At 47.7% G+C, this 12234-nt stretch overlaps 1 protein-coding gene across 1 annotated transcript in view; it reads left to right on the forward strand.

Moving 5' to 3' along the window:
* The window catches only part of ASXL2 (ASXL transcriptional regulator 2), a 50931-nt gene that overhangs the window by 17510 nt on the left and 21187 nt on the right, over positions 1 to 12234 (forward strand). Inside the window, exon 2 of the mRNA XM_059469555.1 lies at positions 768 to 850. Coding sequence (XP_059325538.1) covers positions 768 to 850 — 83 coding nt within the window. The remainder of the gene's footprint in view (positions 1 to 767; positions 851 to 12234) is intronic.

Here is a 12234-nt window from a genome sequence, read left to right on the forward strand (position 1 = left end):
CTTCTTCTCCTTTTTCTTCTCCTTCTTACTTTGTTCTTCTCCTTCCTCACCTTCTTTTTCTCCTTCTTATTTGTTCTCCTCCTTCTCCCTCGCCACCTTCTTCTGCTTCCTCACCTTCTTCTCCTTTTTCTTCTCCTTCTTCTTTACCTTCTTCTTCTTCTTCTCCTTCCTCGCCCTCTTCTCCTTCTACTCCTTCCTCACCATCTTCTTCTTTACTTGGTTTTTCTCCTTCCTCACCTTCATCTTCCTCACCTTCTCCTTCTTCACCTTCTTCTCCATGGGTTTGGGTGGTATTTTGTAACTGGGCAGAAAAGCCTGCCCTGTGGACTTTGAGGGATTAATTATTGAGTTAAAAGTGAAAATAATTTAGGTGTCATTTCTTAATTGGATAGTTTAGCTTTAAAAGACCTTGTACCAAGAGATAGTTGGTCATTTTGTGCCTTGTTAGTGAAGAACTGCAGAACTCACTGCTGTGAGACTGTAACATTAATAAGAAATAATAAACACCTAAAATAGAGGTTTTGGTGGAGCTGGATAGAAATTCAGAATGCAAAGGAATAACTGCCATTAAATGGAGGTTTTGGTACACTTAAATGTAAATTCAGAATGCAAAGGAATAACTGCCATTAAATGAAAGTTTTGGTGCAGTTAAATGTAAATTCAGAATGCAAAGGAATAACTGCCATTAAATGAAAGTTTTGGTGCAGTTAAATGTAAAATCAGAATGCAAAGGAATAACTTCCTCTCAATCTGCTCTTTCTTGCCAGGTCCTGGAGAAATATCCCAACACACCCATGAGCCATAAAGAGATCCTTCAAGTTATCCAAAAAGAAGGCCTTAAGGAAATCAGGTGAGTTGAGTAAAGCAGGAAAACTCTCTGGTGCTCTGCTTCCAGCTTGGTGTTAACCAGTTTGCTGTTAACTCCCAGCTCCTGAGGAGTTTTGGGACTGAAATATTTCAGGTTTGGAGTCTGGGTCCTGTTTGTAAACAGCTCCCAAGTGCTTTTCCCCACTGAGCTGGGTAAGATCATACCTGATTCCCAGGTGTGCAGGGCTTGCCTGCAGCTCCTTTATAGGAAATAAAATAAAGGACTTGGCAGCAGCTCCTTTAGAGGATAAAATAAAGGACTTGGCTGCAGCTCCTTTATAGGATATCCCAGCCCTGGTCAGGGGCTTCAGGGACTGAAGGAAACAGAACAAATTTTAATTTCTGCTTTAAAAAATAAGTGAATGCCCTGGGGCCTGAATTCCTGCCCCCCTGAGCAGCCTGGTGGGATGTAGCTCCATGAAACCCATCTGCTCTGGGCATGGAGCAGCTCCTGAGCTGCTGGAATTCCAGAGTCCTGGAATCCTGCTGGGAATCAGCTCTCCCAGGGATCAGAGAGCCGCAATAATCCTTGGGAAGGGCAAAGTGTCTCTTCAGTTTTCTGAGAGCAAGGAAAAAGAGAGGGGCATAAAGAGGATGGGCCTGTTGATCTGTTTTGGAATTAAGCAGCCATCCTGAAGTTGGTTGAATTGTGTTTTGCAGTCCCCTTGGCCAGCTGGGTGCAGCAATCCTTGTGCTTTGCAGGAAAAGGTCAGGGCCCACTGCAGGGGTTGTGCTGTCCCAAGGGAGCTGAGCATGGCCCAGCTCTGGGAAATGTGGAATTTATCCAGCCCAGGGAGCCAAATGAGCTCGGGCAGCTCCTGGGGAGGGACCAGAGGGAGGGAGGGAGAGCCAGGCTTTGGGGGCAGCTGCAGGTCTGTGCTAAAGAGTGTTAAACTAAACTAGATAGTGTTAAACTAAGTGTTAAACTAAGCATTGTTAAACTAAACTAGATAGTGTTAAACTAAACTAGATGGTGTTAAACTAGATGGTGTTAAATTAGTGTTAAACTAAACTAGATAGTGTTAAACTAAACTAAATAGTGTTAAACTAAACTAGATAGTGTTAAACTAAGTGTTAAACTAAGCATTGTTAAACTAGATAGTGTTAAACTAAACTAGTGTTAAACTAAACTAGATAGTGTTAAACTAGATGGTGTTAAACTAGATGGTGTTAAATTAGTGTTAAACTAAACTAGATAGTGTTAAACTAAACTAAATAGTGTTAAACTAAACTAGATAGTGTTAAACTAGATGGTGTTAAACTAAATGGTGTTAAACTGGTGTTAAACTAAACATTATTAAACTGAATAGTGTTAAACTAAACTAGGTAGTGTTAAAGTAGATAGTGTTAAACTAAACTAAATAGTGTTAAACTAAACTAGGTAGTGTTAAAGTAGACTAGATAGTATTAAACTAAACTAGATAGTGTTAAACTAGCGTTAAACTAAACATTGTTAAACTAAATAGTGTTAAACTAAACTGAATAGTGTTAGACTGAATAGTGTTAAACTAAATAGTGTTGAACTAAATAGTGTTAATTCAAATTCACCAACTGTAGCTCAGTCAGCCTGAGGGCACTGGTCAGACTGGAGATGGACTGGTCAGACTGGAGCTCACTGGTCAAACTGGAGAGGTGCTGCTCAGACTGGAGATGGACTGGTCAGACTGGAGCTCCCTGGTCAGACTGGAGATGGACTGGTCAGACTGGAGATGGACTGGTCAGACTGGAGATGGACTGGTCAGACTGGAGCTCCCTGGTCAGACTGGAGCTCCCTGGTCAGACTGGAGATGGACTGGTCAGACTGGAGCTCACTGGTCAGACTGGAGAGGTGCTGCTCAGACTGGAGATGGACTGGTCAGACTGGAAGGGCTCTGGTCAGCCTGGAGATGGACTGGTCAGCCTGGAGATGGACTGGTCAGACTGGAGCTCACTGGTCAGCCTGGAGATGGACTGGTCAGACTGGAGCTCACTGGTCAGCCTGGAGATGGACTGGTCAGACTGGAGCTCACTGGTCAGCCTGGAGATGGACTGGTCAGACTGGAGCTCACTGGTCAGCCTGGAGATGGACTGGTCAGACTGGAGATGGACTGGTCAGACTGGAGCTCACTGGTCAGCCTGGAGATGGACTGGTCAGCGTGGAGCTCCCTGGTCAGGCTCGAGAGGTGCTGGTCAGCCTGGAGCTCCCTGGTCAGACTGGAGATGGACTGGTCAGACTGGTGACAGAGCACAAGGGCAGCCAACACCCAGCTAAACCTTTTTACAACCTTTTTACAACCTTTTTTACTAAAATCCTGTGGTTTTGGGGCAGAGCCCCGGGCAGGAGCCCAGGTGGGACCCAGGAGATGCAGTCTGTGCCTGCTCAGGGCAGATTTTGGACAAAAAACCAAAAAAAAGCAGCACAGAAATGCAGCTGTGCCTTTCATCCTTCAGCCTTCTCCTTTTAGAGCTGAGCTGGGGCTGAGCTCATGTATATAGATAGATATCTATATATATATATATTTAAATACATATTTATATACATAAAATATATATTCTAATAGATTCTATTTATTATTATATAAATACAAATCTAAATAAATTCATAATTATAGAAATGTAAATAATAGAAATATTATATAAATATATTACTATATTTTAAATGTATAAATATATATTATAAATTTCATATATATAAACTCATAAAATTATATAACTATAAAATATTTATAGAAATATAAATTATATTTATAAATACATACTTTTATATAAAGGGACATAAATATGTTTATAATATGTATTTGAAATGTAAAAGTATTTATGTCTACATTATAAATATAAACATAAAAATTAGAAATATAAATATACTTAATAATATAAATAAATATAAATTATATTTGTACTATAGATTTGAAATATAAAATATTTCTTTATCTAAATTATATGTATAAATAGAATATATTTATATATACTTATTTATATAAATATAAATTATATTTATACTATCTATTTGAAATACAAAAATATCTCTTTATATATCTAAATTATATGTATAAATATATATAAACTTTCTTATAGAAATAAATATAAATTATATTTATACTATCAATTTGAAATATAAAAATTTCTATTTAGATATACATTTTTTTGCTGTAACAAGGCTTTCTGTAGGGTAAAAGCTGCAGGATTGTCACATTTGAAGCAATTAAATTGCAGTCAGGGCCAGGATCTGTGCTGGGTTGGGCCCCTGGTCAGGCACAGCCCGTGACAAGATGGGCTTGGCACAAAGCAGCTTTTGGAAATCCCAGGTACAGCAAGCTCAGAATAGCTATAATTTAAAAAAATTAATTTAAATTAAAATTTTTTTAAATTTAAAAATTAAATAAAAGAAAAAAATCTTAAACCAGTTTCTAATGGTTTTCCAAGAGCTGTAAAATGACCTAGTCTTTACCAGGGCACAGTTCCTAATTCCCAATTCCCATCTGGCAGGGGGAGCCATTCCCTGGCTCCTGGAATGCCTAAATAAGTTGTTTTCTGACTCAAAGATGGGACAATTGAGAGGTGTTTTAAAAACTTTTATTTTGTTTTTAGTCTCCTGTGAAGAGTAAGACAATACAGATGTTATAATTCACACCATCACAATCAGAAGTCAACTCTTTAATTACAATACACTCTAAGCGTTTATTTTTACAAAACCATCCTTTAAAACTTATTTCTATTTCTCTCTCTTTTCTATTTCTATTTCCATTTCTCTCTCTTATCTCTCCTATATCCTATCCAATATCTATCCTATTCAATAGCATTTCTAAATCAACATTTCTTATCTCAAATCTGTATACAGATACACACTGTATAAACTTTCTATCAAGTTTTAAACATTTTTTACAAATCCTGCAGTGGCACACCCTGAGATCTTGTCCCTGTGTTGGATATTGCTCATGTTGGTTGTCTGGGGTGGGACAGGGCACAATTCCTAATTCCACCATCACAATCAGAAGGCAATTATTTCTTAATTACAATACACTCTAAGCATTTATTTTTTATAAAACCATGCTTTAAAACTTACTTCTATTTCCATTTCTGTCTCATATCTATCCTATTTCTATTTCCATTTCTGTCTCTTATCTCTCCTATATCCTATCCAGTATCTATCCTATTCCATAACATTTCTAAATCAGCATTTCTTATCTCAAAATTTCTATACAAATACTCCTTCTGTCATGTTTTAAACATTTTCCACAAATCCTGCAGTGGCACACCCAGAGATCTTGTCCCATTGCTCATGGTGGGTGTCTGGGGTGGGACAGGGACACCCAGACATTCCTCCCTGAGGAATCACCAGCCTGCCTTCCCTCAGATTCCCCCTGAGTGAGGTTTTTGGAATGTGGGTTTGCTGAAATGGCCATAAAAACCCTCCTGGGGTTTTGCTGTGCGGGATTTCCTGCTCACAGCCAGGGGAAAGGGGGAATTTTTGGGGAGCGTTTTCCTTGTGGGATGGTTCAGTGTTTGAGTTCTTGGGGTTGGGGCTGCACCAGGGAGGGCTCCAGGCAGTCCCTGCAGCTCCCAGTGGAATTTGGAATTTGGGAATTTTCCTGAAACACCTGGAGCTGCTGGAGAGAGCCCAGAGGAGCCCTGGAGCCAGGCTGGGAGAGCTGGGGGTGAGAGGAGAAGGATCCAGAGCCTGAAGGGGCTCCAGGAGAGCTGCAGAGGGACTGGGGACAAGGGATGATTTCAGTGTCTGAGTCGGTGGAATCCATAATTAATAAATGCAGAATGTTGGTTTGAAATGTAATAATTCAACACGAGCATTGCCACAGAAAGGTTGGGTTGTTAGCACTGGCAGGGAGGATTAAATACAATTATTGTGTGTAGGGGAAACCCATCAGGTGATTTTGTGCATTTCCCTCTTCCAAAGGTCTGAAATCCATAGTGACAGAATATTCCTCTTTGTATTTCCCTCTTCCAAAGGTCTGAAATTCATAATGACAGAATATTCCTCTGTGCATTTCCCTCTCCCAAAGGTGTGAAACCCATACCTGACAGAATATTTGTGCATTTCCCTCTCCCAAAGGTGTGAAACCCATACCTGACAGAATATTTGTGCATTTCCCTCTCCCAAAGGTGTGAAACCCATACCTGACAGAATATTCCCCTTCTCTCACCCCAGCCCAGGCCGGCTGTAGCAGTTTTTGCTGTTTCCCCAGGATAAAATGGCAGAGAAATTTTCACTCTTACAAGGACTTGGCTGCAGCTACTTTATAGGATAACCCAGCCCTGATCAGGGGCTTCAGGGACTGAAGGAAACATAAGAAATTTAAATTTCTGCTTTAAAAAACAAGTGGGAGAAGGAGAAGTGTGGGCTGGAACCCTCTGTAGGTGAGGAACCTCAGAGCTGAAAACACCAGAGCTGAGGCCCTAAAAATTCCCTCAGTTTGGGGTTTCTCTTCAGCACAAGCAGGTGATTCTGTAGCACAAATCCAGAGTACATCCCCAAACCACCTAAATTTTAACTCCAGCCCCCAAAAGCCTCAGAGGGAGGAGTTTCTCTTTTGATCCTGCTCTGGGATCAGGAGCTGCTGGTTCCATTCCCTGGGGATGAGCAGGACCTGTGCACAGCACCTGGATCCCACAGCTGGAAAGGCTGCAGAGGGATTTCCTCCCAGCCAGGACTGCTCATGTGCCAGTCTCTGATGTTCCTGCAGCTCACATCTGCTCCTGGTGATAGATCTTTAATTAGAGCTGTTAATTAGTCAGGTTCAGTGTGTTCTGAGAGCTTTGTGGCGAGCTCCACACTGATCCCCATCCCCAGGTTTCTGCCGGGCTCTCAGTGCTCCAGGTGTGGCTCCTGAACTGCATCTCCCTGTGATCCTGCACCCATTCCTGCTCTGGGGGTGCTCCAGGAACCCCCAAATCCTGGTGTGGCAGCCAAGATCCCCTCTGGGGCGATGCTGGTGCAGAATGAGGCACTGAGGTGCTCTGGGGAACCCCCAAATCCTGGTGTGTGGGCAGAGATCCCCTTGGGGTGCTGCTGGTACAGAGTGAGGCACTGAGGTGTCCTGGGGACATTCCAGGAACCCCCAAATCCTGGTGTGCAGGCAGAGATCCCCCTTGGGGTGCTACTGGTGCAGAGTGAGGCACTGAGGTGTCCTGGGGTCACCCAGCAGCTCCAGGAACCCCAAAATCCTGGTGTGTGGGCAGAGATCCCCTTGGGGTGCTACTGGTGCAGAGTGAGGCACTGAGGTGTCCTGGGGACATTCCAGGAACCCCCAAATCCTGGTGTGCAGGCAGAGATCCCCCTTGGGGTGCTGCTGGTGCAGAGTGAGGCACTGAGGTGTCCTGGGGACATTCCAGGAACCCCCAAATCCTGGTGTGTGGGCAGAGATCCCCTTGGGGTGCTGCTGGTACAGAGTGAGGCACTGAGGTGTCCTGGGGTCACCCAGCAGCTCCAGGAATCCCAAAATCCTGGTGTGCAGGCAGAGATCCCCCTTGGGATGCTGCTGTGGCAGGGCTGGTGCACAGTGAGACACTGAGGAGTTCTGAGGGCACTCCAGGAACCCCAAAATCCTGGTGTGCCAGCCAAGATGGGCACTGGTTTCCATTCTTGGGGAGCCCATGGGTCAGCGCGGGGGTAAGGAAGCTCCTGCTCCATTACCCTGGGAGTTTGGGGTGCAGTGCTGAGCTGGGAGCAGGGCAGAGAGGGGGACAAGGAGTGAGTAAGTTCCTACTCCATGGTGTTCCCACACAGGGGGGCACATCCCCAGGGCCCACCTGGCTGCCAGGGAGTTCATCCCCAGGTGAAGGTGACAGAAGGTTCCACACGGGAGCTGTTCTGGGGGCACCTGGCAGGTGTCCCTGATCCCCTGTCTCCTGGGATCCCAGACCCTGGGATGTGGTTCTGGTTGAAGGGGAGGCACCTGGCAGGTGTATCCTGCTTCTTGTGGGATCCCAAACCCTGGGATGTGCAAGGAGGCACCTGGCAGGTGTATCCTGCTCCCCCTGGGATCCCAAACCACTGGGGTATGGTTCTGGTGAAAAGGGAAGGCACCTGATAGGTGTATCCTGCCTCCCTGGGATTCCAAACCCCTCGCATCCCAACCCCTGGGATCCCAAACCCTGGGATGTGCTTCTGGTAAAATGGGGAAGGTACCTGGCAGGTGTATCCTGCCTCCCCTAGGATCCCAAACCCCTGGGATCCCAAACCCTTGGGATCCCAAACCCCTGGGATGTGCAAGGAGGCACCTGGCAGGTGTATCCTGCTCCCCCTGGGATCCCAAACCCCTGAGATCCCAAATCCCTGGGGTATGGTTCTGGTGGAAAGGGGGAAGGCACCTGGCAGGTGTATCGTGCCTCTCCTGGGATCCCAAAACCCTGAGATCCCAAACCCCTGGGATCCCAAATCTTGGGGTTTTTTTTCTGATGGAAGGGGAGAGGCACCTGGCTGGTGTATCCTTCCTGCCTCTCCTGGGATCCCAAAACCCTGGGGTCCCAAACCCTGGGATCCCAAAACCCTGGGGTCCCAAACCCTGGGATCCCAAAACCCTGGGGTCCCAAACCCTGGGCTGTGGTTCTGCTGGAAGGGAGGAGGGAGGGAGGGTGTGTGCATTGATGACTCCATTGTTTTGCTGAAGTTGTTAAAGGGGTGTTTCTCTCCTTTTTTTGGGCTGCACTCCACCTGCAGAAGGTAAGACCAGACCCAGCACTGCTTGGGTCCAGCTCCTCCTCTCCTAACACCCCCCCCTTTGCCATTCCCTAACCCAGAGCTTGCTCCTGGGAGTAACCCCGGTGTAACCCTGGAGTAATGCTGTGCCTCCAGCTGGGAACCCTGGGGCTCGGCAGCTCCTTGCTGGCCCTGTCCCTGTCCCCGTCCCGGCTGCCTGGCTGGGGCTGGCTTTGCATGTGGGCTTGTGCTGCTTTGGGGCTGCTGCATGTTGGGGAATGTGACCTGGCACGGGAGCTGCTTCCCTAACCCTGCCCCTGTGCTGCTCCTGGCACTGCCAGCCCTGGCACTGGGGGTGGCTGCACCCTCAGCAAAGAGCTCCTGGCTCTCAGGGGATGGGGGGGAACAGGGGATGCTCCAAAGGGAAAAGTGGGAATTTGTCCCCTGAGTGCCTGTGGCAGCTGGATCCAGGCAGTGAGGCTTTGTCTGGAGCTTCCCTTGGTGCCTTGTGCAGGCTGAGCTGGAGCAGAGGCTGGGCAGAGCTAAAGAATCAAACAGGGATTTATTGAAAGCATCTCCTGCATGGATCCACCTGGGGCAGCACAAGGGCCCAGCCAGGGCTGCACCCAAGATGAACCAAACTGGTCCCAAAATGAGCCCAAGGTGAACCAAAATGGTCCCAAAACGAACCCAAGATGAACCAAAATGGTCCCCAAATGAACCCAAGATGAACCAAAATGGCCCCAAATTGAGCCCAAGGTGAACCAAAATGGCCCCAAAATGAACCCAAGATGAACCAAAATGTCCCAAAATGAGCCCAAGATGAACCAAACTGGCCCCAAAATGCAGAACCAGGCACGGGGTCTGTCACTGTGATCAGTTCTGCTCCATTTGCATATTGGAGATAATTGTTCCATTCCAGTTTTAGGTAATGAAGTCCCATCCTTGTTTTTCTCTCTCCTGTTTGTGCTCCTGGGCTGAGATTTGGGTCATTTGTCCTTGGTGCCCAGCTGGAGCAGGAATTGTTTTGTGTCCCTGCTCTGTGCCCAGAGCTCAGCATCCCTGATATGAAACCCAGACCCACACACTAAAGCAGCACAGAACGTGAAAAACAGAAAAGCCAAACCTGAGGCATCACCCTTGGCACTGGTGAGCCTTCCCTGGGGCTGAGTGGCCTCACTGGGGACAAAGCAGGACACTCCAGCTCCACACCTTGGTCTGGTCCTGCTGAGCCCCAGGGGCTCTCCTGAGGGATGGATCCCGTTTTAGAACCTCCTCCAGGACTGGGACGCTGGCACTGCAGTGGGTTTGGGAGGGATTGAGGAGGAGCAGAAGGTGCTGAGGGAGCTGGAGCAAGCAGAAACTCGTCTTTTACACCGTCTGCCTCTCCAAGGGCTGCTCTGAGGTGGAACGGTGGGAATTGCCATGGGTGTGTTCCCAGCAAGTGAAGGAGATGGCCTTACTGGTAAAATCAGGAGAAAGGGCAATAAAATCCATGAAAATCAGGAGAAAGGGCAATAAAATCCAAGAAAATCAGGAGAAAGGGCAGTAAAATAAAAAAAAAAAAAAAACAGGAGAAAGGGCAATAAAATAACAAAAAATCAGAAGAAAGGACAATCAAATCCAAAAACAATCAGGAGAAAGGGCAATTAAAATCCAAAATCAGGAGAAAGGGCAATAAAATTAAAAAAAAAAAAAAACACAGGAGAAAGGGCAATAAAATTAAATCGTGAGAAAGGGTAATAAAATTTTAAAAAATCTGGAGAAAGGGCAATGAAATTAAAAAAAAATCAGGAGAAAGGGCTGTAAAATCCAAGAAAATCACGAGAAAGGGCAGTAAAATAAAAAAAATCAGGAGAAAGGGCAACAAAAAATCCGTAGAAAGGGTGGTAAAATCCGAAAAAATCAGGAGAACAGGCAATGAAATCCAAAAACATCAGGAGAAAGGGCAATAAAATCAAGAAAAAATCAGGAGAAAGGGCAATGAAATCCAAAAAAATCAGGAGAAAGGGCAATAAAATCCAAAATGAGGAGAAAGGGCGATCAAATCCAAGTGGCCATTGCTGCATTTTGGCCACAATAACCCCCGCAGTGTTACAGCCTGGGGACAGTGTGGCTGCACAGTGCCCAGCAGAAAGGGACCCGGTGACAGCAGCTGGACACGGCCCAGCAGAGTGCCCTGGTGGCCAAGGAGGTCACAGTGCCACCTGGCCTGTGTCAGGGATGGTGTGGCCAGAGGAGCAGGGCGGCCATTGTGCCCCTGTGCCTGGCACTGCTGAGGGCACACCTGCGGGGCTGTGCCCAGTTCTGGGCCCCTCAGGTTGGCAAGGACGTTCCCAAGAGATCCTTGAGATCCTTGAGTGTGTCCAGAGGGGACAACGAGGCTGGAGAGGGGCTGGGAACACAAACCCTGTGAGGAACCCCTGAGGGAGCTGGGGGTGGAGAAAAGGAGATTCAGGGGTGACCTTATCAGCCCCTACACCCCCTGAAAGGTGCCTGTGCTCAGCTGGGGCTGGGCTCTTTCTCCAGGAGCTGACACAACCAGAGCACACAGCCAAAGGGGAATTTAGGCTGGATATTAGCAAAAAGTTCTTTACAGAAAGGGTGATAAAGTTCTGGAATGTTCTGGTGGAGTCCCCATCCCTGGGTGTGTTTAGCAAAGCCTGGATGTGGCACTGGGTGCCACGGCTGAGTTGAGGTGCAGTTTTGGTCCCTCTGTCCCTCCCTGGGGACACAGCTCAGCTGCTGGGCCAGCCTGGCCTTGCTCCTGCCTGCAGCAGGATGGGTTAAAAGCCGACAAAAACACCAAAACCCCTGCAGCCCTGGTGGGAAGATGGATCTGGGATAGGGGAGCTGCCCCTTCCCAGGGGGAATTGCACCCTTGGTTCCCATTTGGTGCCCCACAACCCCAGTTCCAGCAGAACTTGGGTTCTTTTTTGGGAAAAAAACCCTCAACACAACTCTGAATCCTTCTGGAGCGTATCCTCAGCTCACCCCAAAGCTGCCCTGAGCCTCCCCCAGAGCTGGAGCTGCTTTGGGGTCTGTCAGAGGAATCTTGCAGGGGGTTTTTGGTTGCTTTTGGCCAGGGCTGCAGCACCCATGCACTGCTTCCCCCGCCAGGGCTGCAGCACCCATGCACTGCTTCCCCGATTGCTGCTTGTGCCGCTGCAGCTTGCATTCCCTTGGGAACAGGGCCGGGATCTGGGGGGCTGTGGGGCTGGATCTGGGCTGTGGGGTTGGATCAGGGCTGTGGGGTCAGATATGGGCTCCTGCCCATGCAATGTGGGGCTGGATCTGGGCTGTGGGGTCAGATCGGGGCTGTGGGGCTAGGTTTGTGCTGTGGATCAGATCAGGCCTATGGGGCTGGATCTGGGCTGTGGGGCTGGATCTGGGCTGTGGGGTCAGATCGGGGCTGTGGGGCTAGGTTTGTGCTGTGGATCAGATCAGGCCTATGGGGCTGGATCTGGGCTCCCTGCCCACTGTGGGGCTGGATCTGGGCTGTGGGGCTGGATTTGGGCTGCGGGGTGAGGTATGGGCTGTGGGGCTGGATTTGGGCTGTAGGGTTGTATCAGAGCTGTGGGGTCAGATCTGGGCCCCCTGCCCCCCCCTGTGGGGCTGACGGGCTGTGGGGTCAGATCTGGGCTATGGAGTTGGATCTGGATTGTGGGGTTGGATCTGGGCCCCCTGTCTGGGGGCTGTGGGGCTCCCTGGGGTCTGTGGGGTCAGATCTGGGC

This window comes from Ammospiza nelsoni, chromosome 3 (genome assembly GCF_027579445.1).
Source record: "Ammospiza nelsoni isolate bAmmNel1 chromosome 3, bAmmNel1.pri, whole genome shotgun sequence".
Taxonomy (NCBI): domain Eukaryota; kingdom Metazoa; phylum Chordata; class Aves; order Passeriformes; family Passerellidae; genus Ammospiza; species Ammospiza nelsoni.